This window comes from Brachycentrus maculatus, unplaced genomic scaffold, assembly GCF_059751285.1.
Source record: "Brachycentrus maculatus isolate JH-2025_06_01 unplaced genomic scaffold, ASM5975128v1 h1tg000469l, whole genome shotgun sequence".
NCBI classification, from domain to species: domain Eukaryota; kingdom Metazoa; phylum Arthropoda; class Insecta; order Trichoptera; family Brachycentridae; genus Brachycentrus; species Brachycentrus maculatus.
In genome coordinates, this window is record NW_028281216.1 from 467,440 (window position 1) to 492,759 (window position 25,320).

General features: G+C 30.8%; 1 protein-coding gene across 1 annotated transcript in view; it reads right to left on the reverse strand.

Moving 5' to 3' along the window:
- LOC148302268 (uncharacterized) overlaps positions 1-25,320 on the reverse strand; it is a 96,071-nt gene that overhangs the window by 9,059 nt on the left and 61,692 nt on the right. The window contains exon 5 of the mRNA XM_088271888.1: positions 14,469-14,795. Within this exon, the coding sequence (XP_088128014.1) occupies positions 14,469-14,795 (327 nt within the window). The remainder of the gene's footprint in view (positions 1-14,468; positions 14,796-25,320) is intronic.

Sequence of the window (25,320 nt, forward strand, 5' to 3'; positions counted from 1 at the left end):
ATAATTTGGTCAGGTTAGAAGTCAGAATAATAGGCGAATAATGTTAGGAGAGACATATTGGTGTGGCGTTCCATTTTTCCTGCCTAAAAGAGTTGTATTTTGATTTTGGTCATATTTTAGAAAAATGAGTATTATAATGTAAAATATGAAAATATAAATTATTTTGAAACCCTGATTTAAATATTTCTATTTAATTTCAGGTCATGATCAGTGGGTATGTATGAGGAGATGTATGAATGTGGAAAAAGAGAAGAATATTAGCAATTGCAGATTGCTGTAGCATTTTATTTTCTCTGTCTACTCCTGCAGAAAGCGGCGTGATAGTTAGTTAATGAGTTAGAAGTGGAGAAACTATGAATAAAAGTTCAGGGAGGTGGCGGTTAAAAGTGAAGTTGGAAACCTCCGTTTAGTTATTTATGGCCAACGATATCCCATACGTTTCACAATTTATTCAATCAATATCCCATCCGTTTCATATTTCACGCTATATTTAATTCAGTGAGTTGTGAATTGTTTATCACCAATCTAGTCCGGAAATGTCAAAATAAATTAGACTTGTTAATTCACATGGATCGATTTAAAAAAAACGTTTGACATGACTCTTAACCAGTGTTTCCCAACCTAATTTGTACCATGCCCCACTTTAACGAATCAGAAATCTACACCCGCCCCGTCATTTTTTTAACAAAGAAAAAAGTTAGTTACTTCAAATAAAAAATGCACATATGCAATAAATACTATTTATATTATTTTTTGACATCTCATCAAAAACCGGCCGATGACGGTCGTCAGCCCCGTAAATGCCCAGACTTCCATATTCTTCTTCATCTTTTGATGAGATGTCAAAAAATAACATGAAAATAACTCCTGTAATTGGAGATAATCCAGATTTTGTGAACAAGTATTTGGGCACACTCAAAATGTTGTAAATACTATTTAATTTTTATAAATAAATAATATGTATATTATGTTGTATTATTTTTTGACATCTCAACATGAAGAAGAATATGGAAGTCTTGGCATTTACAGGACTTACAACCGTCATAGGCTGCATAGGGGACAATGCGCAAATCGTTTATATTTGTAACATTGTTGTCGAAAAAAATGTTTTCGAAAAAAAAATATTGCAACTTTGACTTTTGGAGAACACGATGGCAGCACATTTACATTTTTTTATTTACACTATACCATATTATTTTTAGTGATAGATGTTTATACTAGCCCAAAGTTTAAAAAATGAGATTATAGTCCAGTGCTTCGCATGTGTGTGATTTACATTAGTTTATAAACTTATTTTTATTACTTTTATATATTTTTTTACAAAAATGTTAGTAAATAACCACTCACCGAGATTCTTAGGTCTACCGATTTCAAGACGTACCCGTCTCTTCGTCAGGACAATCACTACCACAGCATGCAAACAGCATGTGGTAGTGATTGTCCTAACGACAAAACGGATACGTGTTGAAACCGGTAGACATAAAAATCACGGTGGTTATGTACTAATATTACTAATTTTTTTGTAATCAAAATATAAATGTAAAGATGAGTTACCACTAAGTTAATTCCTTAATTATTAATAATATTGAGAATATTATTTTAATTATAATTCCTAGCCCCATGCAAAAATTAATAGTAAGAGTTTGAACAAAGTTCGTCAGTATTCAGAAGATTATTCCCATTTCGGTATCTTAAACCAAGCCCAAGGATCGCACTAATTGTCTTTCGAGTTGTAATGTAACGTAACATAAGTATATATTATTTGTTTATAAAAATTAAATAAAAATAGTAAATATTGCATGTGTGCATTTTTTAATATAAAATAAAAAAATAAAACTTTCGTGGAGATTTTTGAATCCTTTATGTGGAGCATGGTACAAATAACGTTGGGAAACACTGCTCTAAACCTTATTGTAACCATTCATACTATGATAACGTAAATAAACTAAAAATTCTGACGTCATTGCTTGAGTTTAATTGATAAATGCCAAATGTTCGAATATTCAATGAGCGTTGATATATATTTTTTTACCATAGAATGAACACAAAATTAAAAATCATGTTTCCAAGCATTTCTCAGTATGTAAAAATAATCCATGGTACGGATCTTGCATACATCCAAATTGAAGGGTCTCTGGTAAGTTAAAGGTTTCGAAATCCAACATAGATGGCTTATTGTGTACTTATGTACACTGTGTCCTGAGATTGATCATATGTCTAGGAGTTCAATCATGTGTAGAATGGTGAATGTTGCACATGTGCAATGTGGTCACTTAACTTGCCTTTGGCATGTCATAATCCCTGTAAAAACCCAGACTTCCATATTCTTCTTCATCTATGTTGAGATATCAACATCTACCGTACATCGTTTTACCACACATTCTATCAGATCGCATTTCGACTGCATTCAGTCTACTACAATCCTTCTTTTGCGACCTTCACTCTTTACTTTTACACATAAGGGTTGTATTGTATGTTACATTCCGGATAGAAAAAAATTGTTATATTAGTTACAATGGGTGAATATTTCGAAATTCCTCGGCAAAAACCTCTCAAATTCCGGAATGTGGCAGCCCTATCGGAACTGTGCCCTCGGGAATTGAAGAGAATCTTGAGTGTGCCTTCTGTGGGTGGTGGGTACCTACGGAGAGTTCTGTACATATTTCAATATTACCGTGTACCAAAGTCCTGCCATTGTTGGGAAACCCAATGCCATATGAAGATAGCTCTCCTATTCAGTAGGCCATCTACCAACTGACCAGTGCTTCCTGAAGAATTGCAAACATGTATAATGTCATTCTGCAGCGTTTGTAATATGATCTCTCCATAAGTAGTCCAATATATTCATTAATTGATTCGGCATTCGCTTTGTGGTAATATATTTCCATTTTTACTAAGGCCCAAAATACGATAAATCACAACTTAAATTTCTTTAAATCCAAGTACTTTTTGACGTAATTGTTTTTTCTTCTTAAAACACTGTTTAAGAAGAGGGAATATTTTTTTTTTAAATAAATATATGAATTCGATAAGATTGGAATTATAGTAGGCAAGGAGTAAAAAAAATTTATTAAATTTTTTCAATACATTAATTATTCTAAAAAAAATTGGGCGGAGTCATGTCTGGCCCCATCGCTCAATGAATTAAATATTTGGGAGTACTTCCTTAATATTTCACTTGGTAAATAACACAATTTCTTGAGGTCGGTTGTGACATGTGTTTCGATAAAATCAGAAATGTAATTTTATAAGGCTTATTTGAGTATTAGGTACATTACATATAAAAAATCTGGTCGAAGTATAAGTTGCACAAAAGTTAAAAATCAGGTTTTCAGGTTTTTCCCAACACGTAAAAAGTCCGGTCAGGGTCTCGCATATATCCCAATGAAGAGTCTCTGATAAATAACAGCTTTTTCAATTCAACATGGATGGCTCTAGTGAACTCACGTGAATAGTGTTATGAGATTAATTGTATACGTAGGAGTTCCACAAATCTGAGTAGTGTGGTTGTCAGTCATTGGTGGAATGGTGAATGTTACATATGTGTAAAGTAATTACTTAACCAGCCTATGATAGGTAATAAGCCTCACTCAACCTTTTATTTTCTTGTTTATAGAACTCATTGTGAACTTATACGTACTGTGTCATGCGATTTATAATATATCTTGGAGTTCTAAAAATTTGAGATGTCAATCATGGGTTGAATTTCTGTAAAGTGATCGCTCAACCAGCCTATGACAGACCATTAGCTCTATAAATACCCACACTTCCATATTCTTCTTTATCTATGTTGAGATGTCAAAAAATATACATACATTACATATTGTTTTAAAAATGTGATAAAAAAGTGGTATATTTGATTTTCAAGCAAATGCCCTAAAACATTTTTAATCGCGTTATATAATATTATATTTGGCATATCGCTCACTCCTTTCAAGAACGTCATAAATCAAAATACTTGATTTTTCAGGAGAACGTTTTTAAAGTTTAAAAATATAATACAATGTATGAGAAAAAAATATCAAGCCACTTATTGAACTTTTTACTGCGCAACAGATCTTTTTAGGTATAACCTGAAAGTTTTTTCTCCATTTGAAAAATATTTAGTATATTTAAAAAAATAATTAAACAATACCTTTTCTTCAAAATGCAAAAACAACACTTTCTGCCCTGTAGCGGGTAAATATTAAGTTAAAAATATGCCACTTTTGCTGGGATATAGTACATTTTTTGGGCATTCCGAAAACATGCACAACTGAAAATCGACGATTTTTGATTTATGACGTTCTTGAAAGGAGTGAGCGATATATGGTACAATGAAAACTTTGAAAACTGGTTGACGTAATACTGCTATCACAACGTACCAAAACACATGCCATGATTTCTATGTTATAAACATAGAGCACTGTATTGACCCTTACAGGACCTATATCACTGAAACCGATATGGACTTGTTTACTATTATTGATCATCTCTGAGTAGTTTAGTCAAATGATCCGAGACCTTTATTGTAATGTCAACACGTTGTCTTTAGGTAATATGCCCGATAATGTAGGGTACAACAGTATATAAGTACATAATGAAGATATTGATATCCACCGAATTGTACTGCCGCAATAAGGCACTATCAGTATAGAAAACCAATGAACGATTTATAATTGTATTTTCGTAACATTCAGAAGACATGAAAATGGTAATTACAGCTAAATTATTTTTAAAGAGTTCAAATTTTACACAAATGGTGGTTTAAAGCCCAGATCTCAAATTTGTCCAAGTATTCAAATAAAAAATCCATTCAGCCACGCTCAGGGCTTGTCGTGTGCTCACGCTTTTAAAACGTTTATTGTTTTTTTTGTATTTAAGAATATATTTGGAAAAAAACTTTAACAATATATTTTTTTAAACTCCTAACTTCCCAGAATCTCTTTTCTTTTCAAAATCGTATAATTATTTTAAAGAAAAATATAATTTTTTCATTACAAATAATGTTTTAAAAATAAACACTTACGTAAAATGTTGCCTGGATTTAGAGAAAATTAAGTTTCGATTTTGTTGATATTTGAGCACAGGTGAAAAAGTATTAAGCTGAGAATATATAAGTCTGGGTTTTTACAGGGTTTACGACTTGTCATTCGTCAAATAAATATTTATCTTTGAGATATGTATAAAAAATCTTAATAACAACCCCTACGTGGAAAAATCCAGTATGTATGAACAAAAAAATACACGTTCAGAATAATGTTAGAGACTGGAATATGGAAGTCTTCGAATGAACAGAACTAATGACCTGTCTTTGGTTACTTTAACTGATCACTTTATACACTGTATAACGTTTGCACAGATAACAAACTAGTTTGAGTACGGGATAAAATCCGATTGCCCTAGTCATTGCTACTTTTCTTTTTTTTTACCTTATTTTCCTCATTTATTTCCTTTCCAATATAACAGTTACGTAACCTATAAAGCAAGTTTGGTCCTATACTCGTATCAATATATCTGATGTGCAGGACTGATCACCCTCTTAGAAATACTGTTTTAACAAGGCTTTGATCTGATGCGGTGTTCTAAACACTAGGTACTTCGTATTGGAGCCAGAATAATATTAACCGTGAACAAGTCGTAAATCCTGTAAATAAATAAGTTTGACTTCTTGGTTTACTAGCGACAACACATAAAATGTTGTAGAAGATGTCCAATTCAAAGATTTTCCCTAACTAACAAACATATGTACACCAACGAAATAACCTAAATGATCACTTCTTTACACATTTATTACATTCTGTAACTAAGGTCACTATTTCTCTACACCCATGCACATACAAAGCAAAAAGCAATTCAAATGAAAAAAAATATTTTAAATAAATACCATCCTTGTATCTTAAAAACATGTTTTTTATCATAAATAAGTTTGCCACTAATTTCAAAACATTTTTAACGTTAGTATGTATTTTTTAATAAAAAATGAGCTTTAGTTATTATAACAACGTAATTAATTAACCGAAAAAATCTTTTGTAATCTCTAGTTTAACTGAATGACATCAACGCGTATAAATTGGATAAAGAAAACTTAGTAAGTCAAAATTGAAAGTCAAACGTGGTCAGGACAAGAGAAGGAATGTAAAAATCACATTGCCGAATCAATTAATGAAACCTTCACTTACACCGCCGATACCACCTTAATGCAGGTGAAAATATGTCACAAAATTGACATTTTGATAAGTCATTAAATCGAGAGCAAAACGAATTAAATTCGGAAAACAGAATTTTTAAAGTTGCATTATTAATGAAGTTTGAATTCGTAAATGCAACAGCATGGTCGATTTGAGATTTTTTATTTTTTGTTATTTCATGGGCTGCGACTGCAATAAAAGCTAATTCGATTTTGCAGTCATGCACTAAATAAAATTAACAAATTACCTTTTTTTACTGACATTTATTCGTGGAACTACAAATTATATAATAAAACAAAAAAATATAAAGCTTTTTCAATTTTTTATTTATTTGGCCAGTGACTGAGTTTTATCGTTACCAATAATAATTATAATAACACCGTCTAATGATATCAGCAACGATGAAAAACGGTCATTGGTCAAATAAAATAAACACGAGAAAAACAAAACTAAGCTTTTGTTTTGTAATAACACAGTTTTGTTAAGTAAATATTTAAGTATATTCAGCGGTTTTGTAATAACACAGTTTTGTTAAGTAAATATTTAAGTATATTCAGCGGAATTTATGTATATTAACCTGCTTAAGTCATATACTTACGTTTATATAGAAAAAACGTAATTATGTATCCGAAGTGTTAAATTTTAGTGGAATGAATATTCTTCCTTCTTCTTCAAACCCTCATTTGCACCCGATGGTACATAGGGCACCACATCATATAAACGCAGTGTTATCTTGATCGTTAATACATGAAGGAAGGTTATCAGCCCTCCACTTTGTGCCGGTCCAGGGTATTATTGAATAAATATTAGAGTTAATAAAATCACATATATTTATTTGACCCCCTCCTGGGAATTGAACCTAGGACCTCCAGTACGGTAGCCAGCGTGCTGATCATTACTCTACGGAGGCGGAGTGAAAAAAATACAAACCATAAATATGTGAATTCTCCGTTATATAATTTTAGAGTTAAACGATTCTTTAAAACTTTAGGAATTGCGCGGTTTTTGACGAATTCAGTATAATAAATCTAAAAAAACAAGATTCATTTAATAAATGGGGAGTTTTCAAAGACGAATGACGTCGAGCAAGTTGAAAGTAAAAGTTTTGTACACCCAGACAGTACCCGCCGACCAAACAAATTAGTGTAACTGAAATAATGGATGGCTCTGGGACTTTCATTTTTGTTGGGAACTTTAGCAAAGCTTGAGAGGTAAAACTTTAAATTGCCGATAATTAAAACGAGTCAACTCCAATCAAGTAGTCTGGAGTAACTGAAGGTTATTAATTAATAAGTGATGACTAAGGGGGGGCATTTATCTTACCTTAAATTAGAATTATAGGATATCTACTTACAGGTATATGGTACATAAGAGTAGATACATTTATAATTAAGGTAGTAGCTCGGATTTCAGGTCAAGCCTCTTCAAAGATAGTTAATATAAATAGCTTGATCGTATAAATCAGTGGTCTGCAACCTTTTCTCACCCACGATCCAGTAAATTTAGACCCTTCTCTTGGCATACTACTATGTACCAAGATGAGAAGGAACACTTCATTTATATAAAAGGTTCTCATCTCGGATCCATCGACTCAATTTTTAAGGTCAACTTACGGAAAACCGACTCATTGACAAATAAATAGTTGCATATTACAAATAACCGATATAAACTTGGAATGATCAGGTATGCCAAATACTTGAAAACGGTCAGGTCAGGAGTCGAAATAATCGGCGGGTATGTATGAGGAGATGCATGCATGTGGAAGAGGCAAAGACAGAGTGGTGTGGTATTCTATTCTCTCTTTCTACCCTTACAGGGAAGAGACGCGATGGTTAGTTAGTAAGTCATAAATTGTAGCATGTATATCTCAGCCTTACAGTTAAAATGCTACATATATTCTCGTACCATCTAATAAACGAATAAAAAAAAACTTGCCTTTTTATGTACCTCCCCAATTTTATGATTTCTGTATTATAAAATTTGAATTTTAGTGTCGCAAATTGTCAGAAAATATATTCAGAATTTAACAATGGCTTTTTGAATTTACTTAAATAATTTGATGACTTATTCATAAAAATGTGGAAGAAGATAAAAATTAAAATGACCCTGTAAAAATCTTTTCACATTTACCTAATAAAAAGTTATGAAGAATGGAATTATTTTTACGACCGTAAATATTTGAATTGAATCTTCAATGTGAATTTTAGTGTTTTTACCTAGCTGGGCTCTTGATTTCGATTGTTATATAATAAATGAGTTGGTTGATGTATTTTAATTTTTCTATTTTAAATTTATTTGGTAGATTCCACTTTTTATTCAAATCTTGAGTGTTTGATAATGTTACTGAATTTTTTTATTAATCAAAACACGTGTCACAATAGATTTTATGAAATAGCAGGATTCACTACGTAAAATTTTGATTAAAAATGTGTTGATCACAATTTGATTGCCAGATGAAGTATTGAAAAGGTTAATTAGTGGAAGATGACCATAAAAGTAGGTACTATGTATGAACATTTATTGTTTGACTGTTGAGTAGTCAATATAAATGTAAAATTCCAACCATATTTATGAAGAAAAAAAATAAACGCGTTTCGGAATTAGGACGTGAAATTTAATTAAAAATATATAATAGATAAAAATCAAAAACTCAAGAACCAAAAATTAAAAATTGAAAATAATCGTTAGAATTAGAAACCGGTGATTCGATCCTTACTCTTTCAAAGTGTGACTTAATTATTAAGTTCAAATGTAATGTTATGATTTCCTAAAAATAGAATATAATATGTATGGGACAGATATATTGTTAACTGTGTATTTTTACAAGCATTTTTTTGTTATTTGTAAACAACAACAAAAATACTAATTGAAAAAAGTTTCATTAAAATTTTACTTTTATAAACTTAGTATTAACGTTTCTAAACTCATTGATTATCTATACGAATAACTTTTAAGTCAAAAATGAAAGTGTATAGTAGATTTGAAAGTACACAATTAATTAACTTACAGACATCTAAAATTTAGTATGTGATATCATAGCCATTATCAACATTATTCCAAAATAAGAAACAAGTTCTTTAAATAAAATAGAAAATAGTAATCTCAACTACATTCGAATCGGTATTTGTTTTTCAAACGTTTAACAGTTTTCTGTGAATATTAAACATTGGCATATTTTGTAAAATATGCGCATAAAAGAAAAATTTGTTAAAGAATGTTAAAGCGATTGGTACAAATGTGCGATTATTTAATACTATATATGTATATAATAGTAAGCGAGGGCGCGCCATTCTAGCATAGAACCGCGACAAGATAGCTAGTGACAATTTCCCTAAATTAATCGTTGTTAATAACCGACGCGTCGCGACGCCAAGTGTGCATACTCGTATTTATTGTGTGCAGATATTCTCCACTTCCAATAAATTACACATCCACCACAAAAAAATTACAAAATTATTACGTATTACGTAAAAAAATTTTATTGCCGAAATGAAACGAGTTTTGTGGAGTTCAAGAATAGAAAATAGTTTTTCGCTTTCAATAAAGAAAAGGTCATACTCGTATAAAAGCGAAACAGAAAGGTCACCCATTCATCAAATCCATACATCCCCATGACTTGTGAATTCACAAAACGGTCTGTGATTGTGGCCAACTAACTACATAATGACATTTTCAACGATAAAATGTCATGTCATGCAAAAATCTCTATTTCCGCTTGTGGAAAGTAAAATTCAAGAACAAATTTGAGCATATTACTGACATTCAACGTCGACCATAGCTATACACAAAATATGGCTTATTCAAGGATTAACGAAGAAGTACAATAAACAATCAACTTAGATGTTTCATAATTCTTCATGTCAGTCAAAAATAAAATAATAAAAAATCTTCTTTGTATTTCAATTTTATTTCTTAAAAATATTGAATTTTTATTTTAAAGAACAAATTAATTTTATGATTATATTATTTCAAAAATGTGGTTTTATTAGAAATTAGCTATGTGGTATATTATCTCCATAATACATAATTTCAGATCAAAAAACAAAATTGATAAATTATAAAATTAAGAAGGTGTGTTGAGACGCTTTGAGCATGTGAATAGAATGAGTGAAGAGAGAATAGTAAAAAAAATATATGAGGTGATTGTAGTTGACAATAGAAGCTGAAGAAAGCCGAGGAAAGTTTGACATTACCAAGTGTTTCAAATACTTGAAAGTGGTTAGGTCAGGAGTCGGAATGATTGGCGGGTATGTATGAGAAGATGCTTGATTTAATTAATGTTTTTTATTGTATTTATACACTTTGTACATGTTTCTTATATTACATAAATAAAAAATGGAATGGGATTTCCTAAAAAATTCAAGCTACGTACTAAGTATATCCGTTATTTATTATTGTTGATAAGTAAGTATTTATTTAAATATTTAACTTAAAGATATATTGCAAAATATGGAAAATGACAAAATTCGTTAAAAAATTATCTAACCACAATCGCATAATTTTATGATCGCTCAACATTATAACATATAAAAAGGGTTCATTCTTTATTGTATTTGTACTATGGATTATGTTTTATGATACTATTCCCACAAAAGTAAAAGAAAAAAAAAGTGCAATATTTTAAATTCTGATGCAAATTTAAATGCTTTCACTTTGACCTCGTTATCTCCTTTGAGTAAAATTATTTGGCGCCATATTTTCTTCTAATATCCATCGGCGCAAACACAGTAAAACCAGGTTCCCGCTTGCAGGTAGCAAAGCGTAATAAGAACGATATCAGTTTTATACATGACTTCTTGCTCCACTATAATACGTGATTATCCTTTTTGCACGGTTAGCAACTATTTGTGGCAACATAATGCTCGTATTGTTTGCCCCTTTGCTAGGAATTTCTTAGCTGGCGAATTGCCAAACTGGTACATTACAAGCGTGTTATCTCTCAGGAATTAACCATCCTGTAACAGTTTTCCTTTTTATAACCGACCAGAGTACACATTTCACGTGGTACGTAAGGGATAGTTACGGGAATAGTAAATGCTGATATATATTTCACTGTATCTTTTCACTTATCTTTTAGGCCCTAGGTCCAGTTTTACAATGCGTCGTAAAATTCTCCCAACGATTATCTCCCCCCACTGAATTCCATAATAAAATGAGTCATTCTTTCAGCAGAACATAAATTAAACAAAATATAAAACCATCGCAAGCTATTCGCATAGCAGTAAAAAGTTAGATTAAAAAGTGAAGTCGAAGAAATAACTAAAACTAACTAACTAACTAACCATCACGCCGTTTCCCCGCAGGGGTAGGCAGAGAGAATAGAATGCCACACCACTCTGTCTTTGCAAACATTACATTACATACATACCCGCCGATTGTTACGACTTAAACCTAACCACTTTCAAGTATTTGGCATACCTGATCGTGCCATGTTTTTCTGGTCTTCCTCTGTTCCTTTTCCCAATTACATTTGCCTCATAAATTTGTTTCACCGTTCTTTCCTCATTTATTCGTCCAAACCATCTCAACACACCTTTCTTAATTTTAAGAAATAACTTTGATAATAAATTATATTCTTATAATTCAAATTCACTACATTTCAACTATTTTCAATTTCATAAGATAGCTAATAATGTCATACTTAAAAAAATAAGGATTTTTTGTTTCGTTTGAAATTTTGTAATTTTTGCCAACTCCATGGTTCACTTCCACACATTGGAGAATCCGGACTCCGTTGTGTACTGCCAGTTTAGCTTTCGGTGATTATTTGGTATATTCGGTTTTTATTTGCTATAACTGATTTCAGTGTATTATTTACTCCGTTCCCAGCATTCACTATCCTTTCTATATCTTTATCAATCTTTCCATTCCTAGAATACATGTAATAAAATACCTAGGTACCTACCTATACATTTTATTAAGTACTTACAAATAGTACCTACATAAAACAGTTCTACCACCAGATGTCGCATGCGTCGCACAGAATTAAACAAAAGAGATCCGATAGAAAAAATATAAGATTATTAACTGTCAGAATAAAATAGATAGATAGATAGATAGAAACATATTATAAAGATAAATTAAGAATAAACTTTAATTATAAACTTTAATTACAAAGCAACACATTGTTTATTTTATTATTATACACCCACTTTACATATTATTTACACCCAATTTATAAAGAAAAATATTACCACGTTATATACATACTTCCCAAATGTACGAAAAAATTAACCTGCTCCATAATTTCCCCATCAACCAATATTTCACACCCAGATCTCCAGATTAATCTGTTTCTAAAACCATAATTTTGGATATAATATAAACATTTGGGAAAATAAATTTGGTCGTACCATTCAAGAAATGTACCAGGACCGTATAAGTGGTACGTATATTACACAAAGTGAACTATAAATGATAAGGAGTGTTCAATTCATCTGCATTTAAAATGAATGGTTTTAAAAATTATTTAAAATTTTTTTGCGAAAAAGCACTTTTCCGTTGGCTGTAATTTATAATTATCTATATGATAAAAAAATTAATATAAAATAAATAAATTAATAAATATATAAATATGGTTAAATCGTGGTGAGTCCCATGGTGTCCCTTTTTTCACATAATTTGTCTTTAACTTGAGCTTTGATCTTTCCCTTTTCCTCTTTTCCTCACTCTCGTCCCTCTTCCAGATATTTTTATTAAATTAAAAATGTGAAATTCTGTAACTGGAATGGTACTTAAACCTGTTTTGTATTACTCGTTAATGTATATGAATTTATGTAACTGTTCTATAAAATTTCCAAAATAAATACCGAATGCAAAACCTCGGCAATGATTTCGCGGACCACACCGATATCTGGAGCATGTCATTTGCTAACTATAAATCAAGAATAATTACAATACTTTAGGCTGATGTATAATTCCTTGTCTAATACGTTTATCCTTATTTAATATAATTAAAAGAGATTATTATTTTTTTTTCAACAAGTATCACATGTATTATATTTATTTTATACAAATTGGTTACGGCCGTGAATAAGGAATTTAAAAAAATGAAACAATGAAATATATATATATGAATGAAAAAATAAATAAATATACAGTAGAACCTCAGTATTTGTCTGCTTTGGAATAAGTCCAACTTGGTTTACGTCATGTTTGGATGCGAAAAATTTTGCTTGGTATACGACCTTCATTTGGAATACGACTTGCGTGTGTACAAGAGCTTGTTAGTTAAAATGAGTTACAACACTGCGCGATACTCTTGTTCCTTTTGATGTGTATCACAATTGCTACCTACAGTGAACGACTCGCGCATTAACGGTGAATTTTACGTGATTTTGAAATTTTCCCTTAAATTTTTATTAAGTTCTTTAACCGTGAGTTCTAAGAAAATTAATATTAGGAGCCAAGTAACGGAGAAAATGGTAAGGATCACAAAATGGTAAGGTAAGAGATTGTTGAAAGTATGAAAGTGGCATACGTATCCGGGACTTGGCTGCAGAATACCATATGCCTAAAACGACGATTTCTACGATTGTGAAAAACAAAGACGTTTTTAAATCGGCTAATGTCACCACGTCAATGTATAATACGCTAAAAAATATGTTTTTTTTTCGTGGTAACGGATTAATCCATTTGCCTTTATTTCTGAAGGGAAAAATACGTTTGGTATATCGCTCACGCCTTTCAAGAACGTCATAAATAAAAGAACTTGATTTTTGAGGAGAACGTTTTTAAATTAAAAAATATAATACAATGTATTAAAAATAAACACCAAGTCACTTATTGAACTTATTAGTTAAAACCTCAAGGTTTTTTCTCCATTTGAAAAATATTTTGTATATTTAAAAAATAATAAAACAACACATTTTCTTCAAAATGCAAAAACAACTCTTTATGCCCTGTAGCGGGTAAATATTGAGTTAAAAATATGCCTCTTTTGCTGGGATAGAGTACATTTTCTGGGCATTCCGAAAACACACACAACTAAAAATTGACGATTTTTGATTTATGCCGTTCTTGAAAGGTGTGAGCGATATGTGAAAAATACATTACAAACACAGACCAATTGAATAAATAAATCTTACTTGAACTCATTTTGCAATTGGCAGGAATCGAACCCACGACGCCAGTTTCGCAGTCTAGCGTCTACCCAACACGCCACGGCATCTATTTCTGTTTTTTGGGTGTACATTGATGACTGTATCCTATTTGGTATAAGTCTGATGAACTGGAACGGATTTAGGACGTATACCGAGGTTCCACTATTTATGTAAATAAATAAATATTTTTTCGTACCATTTAAGACGTGTACCAGGACAGTATAAGCCCGCGCGGGTGGCAGGGCGCACGTATAGTTGCCCGCGTCGGCCGGGCCCAGCCTGCTGACCTTGAGCGTGCTCTCGGCGGAGCCGCGCCGCGCCGCCTCGGTGCGCACGCCCACGCCGCCGCGCGTGGCGTCGCGGTGCAGCGCGCGCGCGCCGTGCAGCCACCACACGCTGGCCAGCGGCGCGACCGCGCTCCCCCCGCCGCGCACCACGCAGCGCAGGTGCAGCGTGGAGCCGGCCTCGTAGTACTGCTCGCGCAGCGGCGCGCCCGCCTCGTCCACTATCGACACTTCCGGAGCTGGAAAAATTCTGATGTTTAACCGTTTGAACGCGTTAAGCAAAAAAAAGTCGATTTGAAAAATTCAAATTTTCCAAAAAAAAATAAATATCAGGAGAAATACAGGAGAAAGTGACCAAGTGCATTTTTTACAAAAACGTGATTATTGACTAATTGATATCTTACTAGCTTAATGTTACCCTGAAAAAATACCAAAACGATTTTAAATTGGAAGTATGATATATTAACTTACTAAAAATTAATAACTGCATTGATGTTTACTTTCTTGCCCAGCAAAAGAGACTTAACTGGCCCTTCTGAACATTTTACGTTTTGTTAGTTGGTCACTTTCTCCTGTACGACTACGATATCTATACACCGATATCTAGAACATGTTACATGCTAACTACAAATCAATAATAATTTCAATACTTTAGGCTGATGTATAATTCCTTGTCTAATATGTTTATCCTTATTTAATATATCGTAGAAAGGGGCTACTTGAACTTTGATGTGTTGCTTGAGCCCAGTACAAAAATAGATTAAATCTGTATTTGCCCAAAAAATGTACTGAGATAGTGCATTTTTTGGGCATTCCGAAAACATGCACAACTGAAAATTCACGATTTTTAATAAATGACGTTGTTGATAGGAGTGAGGGACATGGAAAGCATTGTTTTATTTTATTTGACATAGATTTAAACTAAATGTAGTTAGTATAAAAAGGTTTGTGGTCCATCATAGTGTCGAGTACTTCACCACAAACAAAACAAAAACGCTTCAATTTCCAGTTGTTCATTTAAAAGTTCTCTCAAGTTCCCATTAGGATTTAGAAAACTGACTCCTCGTACGCCTACTTTTGGTTCAAACGGAAAATGTTAAGTACACTCAATAATTTGTACGGTTTTTATCTCTCGATTTCGAGTAAGATCGGTGATTACTCCATGTAGATTATTAAAATTAATTTAAACATTATTTTGCAGAATTAGAAATCTCAATTAAAACAGTTTATTTAAGATATTTACGAAAAACACTTAAAACTCCATCAATACAATAATTTTTAATTCACATCATTTTGAGTATGTCACAACTTTGGGTTTTCTCCGCTTATGAGTTATTTTTATATTTTGACATCTCAGCAAAGATGAAGAAGAATATGGGAGTGTGGGTGTTTACAGGGCTTTTGACCTATCATTAGCTGGTAATGTGATCACTTTACACACGTGCAACATTCAGACCTTTTGGTTGACAACCACACTACTTCTACTAGAACTTCTATATTTATCAATAATAATCTCACGACACAGTACATAGATGGCTGTTGTGAACTTACATGTACCGTATCATATTATTTTCTATCTTATCTACTTGTCCGTATACATGCACGTATGTGTGTGTATGTGTATGTTTGTATTTGCATATGGAATGACTTAAAACATATATTTATTTATGATATATGTATATGATGAGAATTGTAATATACATTAAAATAAATATATGAATAAGAAATTAAATTGACCATAAATATTTTATATTAAAAGTATTACTTAATAAATACTACTATTTACTATGTAAAATTTAAATTAAAAATTGATAGATTTTACCACAAAGTGACTGCCGAATCAATTAACGAAATGATAATTTATACCTGTAAATATCATATCCGTGATAACTTTACTAGCCTTTGACAGATCATAAGCCCTGTAAATACCCAGACTTCCATGTTCTTCTCCATCTATGTTGAGAATTAAAAAAAAAAACATTTCAGAAATTCGGAGGATAATCCCAAAGTTGCTTCTAATACCCTCATATATTTTATGAGAAGTCACGAATTTTGTCGATGATTGATTGGTCGCTCGGATGTTTCTATAGAAATTTAAATTATGCTAAATCAGCGTGACAGACAATAAATAAATCATTGTCGATATCTCCGATAATGATATTCCTCCTCCACTATTACAAAAGGACCCGATGATTTTATTCCCACGATTAACAGAATGCAAATCGCCTACTTTGCTAAGCTTATTTTGTCATGTCTGTAATAATGACATTTCAGGAGATTATTGTTAGTCATACTAATAAAGGCGTCACGCACATACACTCAACCCTCGTTTTGATAATCGCCGGGGGTTGGTTCCCGACTAGAATTTGAGCCTTCTGAAATTTATTTCTACCTCCGGTGTCGGAAAATATTTATGAAAATTGGTAGCGATGCATGATAAATTATAAACGCTCTACAAATTTTACGGCAAGATAATGTAATTTTACGAAAAGCGGTTATTTCAACCCTTTTTTAAATATTGATTTTGTAGTTTAATAAATAAATTTAGATATGTGTTTTTGATGTATGGTGGTTCCTTTTAAGGCGGAGACTGACCGGAGCATTTCGTAGTAACGTAACATGTTACGATGCGGGCATTCAGGCAGTCAGTACACTGAGCCGAGCTGCTCGCCGCTCGATCCGAATGCTCCATCCGAAGTCAGATGCAATTTAAGGTTAGTACAGGATTGTCAATCTGTGGGAAATTCCCCAAACTGCGGGGAATTTTTGGGGATTAGCACTATATTTTTCTTCTTCATTTGGAGTATGCAGTAATTTATTAAAATCACAGAACCAAGAATTACGTCTTCGTCGTCCGTCTTTGCAATGTTGCAAAGATTTATTCAGATTTTGGGTTACTGATTCAGATTTTCAGATTTTTTGGTGTGACATATCGCTCACTCCTTTCAAGAACGTCATAAATCAAAAAACTTGATTTTTCAGGAGAACGTTTTTAAAGTTTAAAAATATAACACAATGTATTAAAAATAAATATGAAGCAACTTACTGAACTTTTTACTATGCAACAGATCTTTTTAGGTAAAACCTGAAGGTTTTTTCTCCATTTGAAAAATATTTATTATATTTTTAAAAAATTATTAAACAATACCTTTTCATCAAAATGCAAAAAGAACATTTTCTGCCCTGTAGCGGGTAAATATTAAGTTTAAAATATGCCTCTTTTGCTGGGATATAATACATTTTCCGGACATTCCGAAAACATGCCCAACTCAAAATTGACGATTTTTGATTTATGACATTCTTGAAAGGAGTGAGCGATATGGCAACACTGAGCACAAGGCCACTAGCGAGCACTGATCGCGTTCAGTCAGCAATGCCGTAACGTCATAACGTAACATTCTCGCCGCGAGCGATGTTACGATGTTTTGTTACGACGAAATGCTCCGGTCAGTCTCAGCCTTAATGTTTCACGACTTGCTAATATCAGAAAGAAGTAGAGGATCGTCTGTAGAGGTCTTCGCCAAGAAGTTAATATATGCCTCACGAATCTCAATTCCATCTGTACCTTCGTTGATTATTATTTTTACGTCTTTGAATTATAATTTAAACAAAGTTAATTAAGTTAATGTAAAAAAAATAATATACGTACGCGTATTTTTAATATATATTCTTACATCTTACTAGCTCCATCCTCACCTCATCCTCAGGCTGTAGGTCATTCTATAACGGATAATGTCACCTAGGCCATGCCTTCTTGGTCTTCACCTAGATGTTTTTCGAGGAAGACAGGTTTTTTGCGTCTTGTGTGCCTATTTATAATATATATATATATATATATATATATATATATATATATATATATATATATATATATATATATATATATATATATATATATATATATATATATATATATATATATATATATATATATATATATATATATATATATATATATATATATATATATATATATATATATATATATATATATATATATATATATATATATTTATATATATATATTTATATATATATATATATATATATATATATATTTATATATATATTTATATATATATATATATATATATATATATATATATATATATATATATATTTATATATTTATTTATATATATATATATATATATATATATATATATATATATATATATATATATATATATATATTTATATATATATATTTATATATATATATATATAAATATATATTATAAATAATTTCTAATTGGAATTAAAAACTTTCTGGATCACAGAGTGTGATGTAATGCGGATTATTAAATTCATTGAAAGTTAATGCAGTGTAAAATGTGGAACAAGTCATGATGTATGGAGTTCCACGAAAACCACCCTTAATTAAATCCGTTTCACTCAATTGGATAACTTCGAGGTGGTTTTAATAATCCTTGTGATAAAAATGGTAATCGGTCGCATGCATTTTGTAAATGAAAGACGGCGATTTCTGTGTAAACGAACAACTTTTTAAATGAAACATTATCAAATGCCATATACTTACTAAATAAATTGTGATCTTAATATTGTCGTTTTTCATCTTTAAAAACCAATTTATATTCAACTATAATGAAATTTACCAGAAAAAATCTTGATTTTCGCTATTTATAACATTGATTTCATTTGATGCATACAACGATATTTTACTTTTAAAAAACATTTGAAAATCATTATTAAAATAACTTACAGGTATATATTTGTAATTTATATAATTTGTTTTATGAAATGTTTTGTGATATATTTCAATAAATTATAAGAAAGCACTTCCCAGAAAAACAACACAGAGATCACCAATAACACGCTATTTTACAACTTACTTAAAACCACGAGATCAAACCACAAAAATTAATCACACACACCATGTTTGGTCCAAGGAACGTTAAATTTTACGCAATGAAGCTGTACAATTTTCTTCCATAACCAATAAAATCATTAATTTACGAAACTGTATATAAGAGAGTTATTAAAAATTGGATAATGGAGGTGGTTAGACATGTCATCTATGATAAGACTTTTTTAAAGTCGAATAATGGAATAATAAAACAAGTATTGTGAAATATGTCCTCGGCACGGGAAAACCTAGTGAAGATACAAAATGTTAATACGATTTGTTAATATATGTATGAAAAATAAATAAATAATAATTAATGAACTTATATGTTCCATTCCATCAAATAACAGTTAAATAAATCCCCCAGTTAAATAAAAAGTTTTTATTTAAATACTTTTGTGAAGAGCTTTTTTTAGATTTTTTTACCGAGTTTTGGGCTCATACATAGTTTGTATAACCCACATGTCTCTTAATTTATTATTTCCTTGAACCCATACACATTTCGTGTTAAAGCGCTTCAACATAATAATTTACATGTCTTTTAGAGTATTTTCCGCTGATGAAAGATTTTTCTAGACTCCAGAGTATAAAGCTTCTAAGAGGTATCGCACACGCGAACTTTTTGTTACGCGACAGTTTTATTCCCGAGAGGGTGGAAATGTAGTACATACACGAGTAGATGTAAGAGGGAATATCCTGTCAGCTCTGAGGTATAATTTATAGCTAGACACGATTTCGGTTCCTTTCATTGTCTAGCGTATTTTTTTTATATTTGAATATCCAAATGTCTCTTTTGCTTGTAGGTGAAAAAGTTTATCATTTTAATTTACTAACAGCTCCAATTATTTAATTGATTGATTTGACAGAAAGATTGTGGTAATATCTAACCATTTTTAGTTGAAATGTCTCTTAAATTATAAATAAAACACTTTTTACCACTTTTATTTTATTGTTATGGCTAGTTATGGAAGGTATAGATGCTTTCATCTACGGGTATGAATATCAACTAAAGCATTAATTAGTTTATATTTAAACCCGTACAAGGAAGCCAGTTGTAACAATATAATACTCAAGTGGTAAAAAAAGTGTTTTATTTATAATTTCATCATGTTTTACAACAAAGGGAATCCGAAACAATAAATAATACAATATTTTACTTGGTATATATATATATATTTATACATATATATATATTTGTCTAAAATACGGTGTTTGTAAATGATGCTGAATGTATCGAATCACGTGTGACAATAGATTTTTTTTATTTTTAAATTGTGCTATTTACCAAGTGAAAATTAAATGAAAAAAATCACTTCATAGAAAGTATAAAATGTTAAATTACAAAGTAAGTTTAAGGATTTTATTAAAAGTTTTAAAAAAAATCTTCTTTTAACCCTTATCCGTACTTCACCGCATTGATGCAGTATTATCTTGATCGTTACTTACAGGAAGACAAAGTAATCATTCAGGGTAACATTTAAAATCTTTCATATAACACAAGCTGTGCCTAGCCACGCGATGCTGTGGGTCTAATTTAATGGAAATATTTATGTTTAATTTAACAATACGTAGGTATACAATATTTTTATAGCCATTAAAAAAATACTAAAAAATTAACAATAATGAATTTTTAGTATCGAGTGTGTTGTTATTACTTTCAAAAGATAGCTCTGCCATTGCGTTTTTTAAAGGTATTTACATGCACATGTAAAACACCTATCGTAGGGGATTTAAGGTTTGGAACAAACGAACAATTTTTATTTGAATAGATAGATAAAAAACACGCGCGTATTAGAACGCAACGTTGTCTCGAAATTTCAAAAAAATCAGAGAATAACTTGAGAAAACTTAGGATTGAAGAATCCATTTTTTTTTCTTCTTTTTATTCATACAGATTATCCTGGAACAAGAGACTGATTAAAACACCTTCAGGTTATTTAATTGAAATTTCATTAATTTCAAAATATATTTTTTTTAAACATCCACAATCTTCGAAAAACTACTAGGTACAACTGTTTCGAGACATGTACGTTTTAAAGGAATACATTTTTTATATCATCTCTAATACATATATCATTATTTGTGTTCATCCTCCCTCGTATTTCATCCAGACAATAAATTATCGCACGAAAAGTTGAACGTGCGCGATAGCTCGAAGGTGACTCGCAAATTGCTTTCACTATGAAAAAGCGTTTAGCAAAATGCTCTGGAAACCCGCTCACTTAAGAATAAAAAATAAGAGAGACCGGATGATAAATATACCGATATTATATTATGGTATAAAGTATGACGAAGGTTGATTCCGGTTGACCAAATTTATTTTTTATGTCGGCTTCATGCACAAAATTACATCATCAGAATTAATTTTTCAAAATTAAAAAGTCATTTGAGACTTGACAGAATCCTGAAAAGAAATTTCCTTCTTCTAAAATTAGTCTCTGTCTTCTGAAATGAGTCATTTTTTTTTCGATAAAACATTTTTTATTCACCTCCATTATAGAGAAGAGAGGCTTATGGCGTCCCGTTATGGAGGTCCCGGGTTCGATTCCCAGGGTCAAAATATACTTAATTTTTCAATGTAATATTTATGTAATATTATGGTGGGCTAGTGTACCTGATGCGAAGGGCTAATCACCTTTCCTTCGTGAATTTTACGACCAAGATAACATTTCTTCTATCGATGCAGTGTTCTATGCACTATGCACTATGTTCTATTGGGTGCGAATATGAGTGAGAAGAAAAAAAATTAAGGTTGAGAACTTTTTCAGATTAGATTTTGATACAACTATTTTTACTCTTGTTAATTAAGTCTATAATTTCAAACTATAATAACATAGAAAAACGATATTTGATTTACATTATTTGTTTTTATATTGATTCATACAAATCTTTTTTAATTAAAGGAATAAAAAATAAAACGAAAAGATTCGATTTCATGATGTTATCAAAGAAATGGCTTCAATTTGGCAAATGTTGACCAAATAACATAAACGAACCATCAATGCATAGAAGATAGGGCAGAGAGGATGATATGTACGCTGTCAGATGACGCACACCACCTACTTTTAATATGAAAAATGTATTCAATATAAAAAAAATCTGATACCGTAAAATATGATTATGGTCTATGTAGATAAGGTTAAAAAATCCACCCAAAGATGGAAGATATGTGCTCTATTATTGAATTCAAAAGCAAGATTTGACAAATAAATAACAGTTAAACCATATTTGTATGTAATAAAATAAGAAATTCCAAATAAAAATTTCGGCACCTTTGGAAAAAAGTTCCAATTTTATACTTATCACAATTTTGTTAACTATTTACATATATTTTAAAGGCTCGTAACTATGAAGTTAAAAATAAATTAAAATTTCCTCCATTAATGCAAAATACGTGTTTTGTCACGATTTTTATTTATATTTTTAAAATAACTATTTGTTGTAATTTTTAAAATAAAAATAAAATGCAACACGTTTTAAATTGATCAAATAAATTATGTAATTTATTTGATAAATTTAAAACGTTTTGCGCAGGCAAGCTTATTGCATATTTTAAACTATAAGTGTGAAACCCGAGTGGTCAAAGTTTGTTTCTTTTAATTGAATAGTATTCGTATTGGATATTAACTACAAAAGGCCTAATTTAATAAGGCTTTCGTGATACAATGCGTTATTTTCTATTCGAGGGCAAACATGATAAAATTGTTCGGAAGCTTTTCTGAAACTTCCGGTCATCCCAACGAATAATCGCTTTAGAATTTAGGGGATTTAGTTTTTGTCGAGATATTACCAGAGGGATCTCTTTGCAACCCTGACAACAGTTAAACCTCCCTGTAAACGTGTATTCATTAATCTTCCCTTACCTTGCCCCACGAAAAACGAGCTTACGAGACCTTGACTAGTGGAAGAAACGTCGAGAGTACGTTGTTGAATGGTGCGATTCTCAAAGCTTTCCCTAAATGTTGTAAACTTAATACATAAAAAATATTTATATCTAACGTTGGCTTAGTTTAAATTAAACGATATCTAACGTTGGCTTAGTTTAAATTAAACGGGATTATTCGTCATTCAGTAAAACTAACGTAATTTTCCAATATTTTTTTTAACAATTTGTGGCGTAGCCGACAAATTATTATAAAACAACGATGATTTTAGTAAGAAACGCCCGACGCTACCCAACAGCAAATTTGTGGCATGTCGCATTCCCTTCTAATATTTTTTTTCGTGGAGCCAACTTTATCCCACTCAATTACGGTAAAAATTATAATGAAATATGCTTGGGCGTCCTATCATATATTTAACGGTTTTAAGCATCCTACATTTAAAAAAATGTGTTTTACTAAAATAAAATCCAGGTTGTTTTTATTGTTATTAATGAATCCTAATTTCTTCTTTTTTAGTCAAAATGATTTCAATATTTGATGGTGTTGGACGTTAAATTGAAATTTTATAGTGAAGAAGTTATGAAATATTCACGACAAAAAGTTTGTTTAAATATAAACAACAACAAAAATTAACAATATTTAAACTGTTTTCAGAGTAATTTAGAAACGGTTTTAAATCTGATTTATTGCTTTGGAGTGTTCATTACGTTTTGGCATTTAATTTTTCGATTGATGCCTTCTTCTTCTTCATCATATTTCTATTGATCCTGGGGATCTGTCTATGCCGCCGCCTGTTCCTGTTTTGAATATATGATTCTAATTATGTTCCCAACACTGTTATTTGTACTTAATTAAAATAAATTCAGTTATTTCATTTTATAACCCTAGATTTTGCTAATAGCGGTCTGTCCTTTAAAATTACCTGTGACCGGAAACAACCAATAATTTGATCTGGATTTGATTCCGGATAGCTCCCTGATAGTCGTATCGACGGCCATAACACAGATTGAAAACTGGGATCGAGTTTTTTGTATTGTAGACATTTGTAGCTTAGGGTCTAGGGCCAAGACATACATAAATGATTGCTCAAACGATTCGAAGCGGTTGTAGTGAAATAATGTACTAGAAAGTATGGTTTTTGGTACTCGTTTTTTTTAATTTTTTATTCGAGCATTAACTCCTTACTGGTAAAATTAAACACCAGTTAAGGGTCAATTATTTATTTAATCCCATTAACCACAAATTATTGTTGAGTTTGACTTATAATACTGACATTAAATTTGTATTTCTTAATTACTTATGATATAATGAACTTGGTTAAAAGTATTACTTCAATATTCTTCATGGTTTATTCTACAAATTTTCTACGCAAAGCAATCAATCTTCCCATCAATAGGAGTTTAAAACTTTTATTAAAATTCAATATAACTTTTTGTTTTTACCCGTAAAACTTAAATTTAAAGCCTTTAAATATAAATACAAAATATTGTAATTCTTTTATCTAACTACATCCTTAGAAGCATTAAACTAAAGGTATATTTCAACCACTTACATTGTAATTTTTATTTTTAAACTTTTTTATTGCAGCACATTTAAAAAAAAGCTTTGGTTCCCAATCAGCTATGGTATCGCCATTTTTTTAACTAAATAGTATTTAGTATAAATAGGTTTTGATTGAGCAAAATGCTGTTTGCTTCGAAATTACCCGACGTTATAATTACTAATAATTAAATGTACAGTGATTTTATAACAAGAGTTTGCATTAATTATGGACATTTTTTTAAAGCAAAACTTACATATTTTAAAAATCTATACTAGTTATAACTATTAAAATAAATATCGAATATATTCTATGCGTTACTGATAACTGTCAAAATAAATATCGATTTACCTATGTACTAGATATTTGAAATTTCAGTGAGATTTTATGAGAGAGCTTCGAAAATGTGATTTATTGAGTGGCATGGCAATGAGTGAGTAATGTTTGTACATATATCCAAAGGCAAAAAAAAA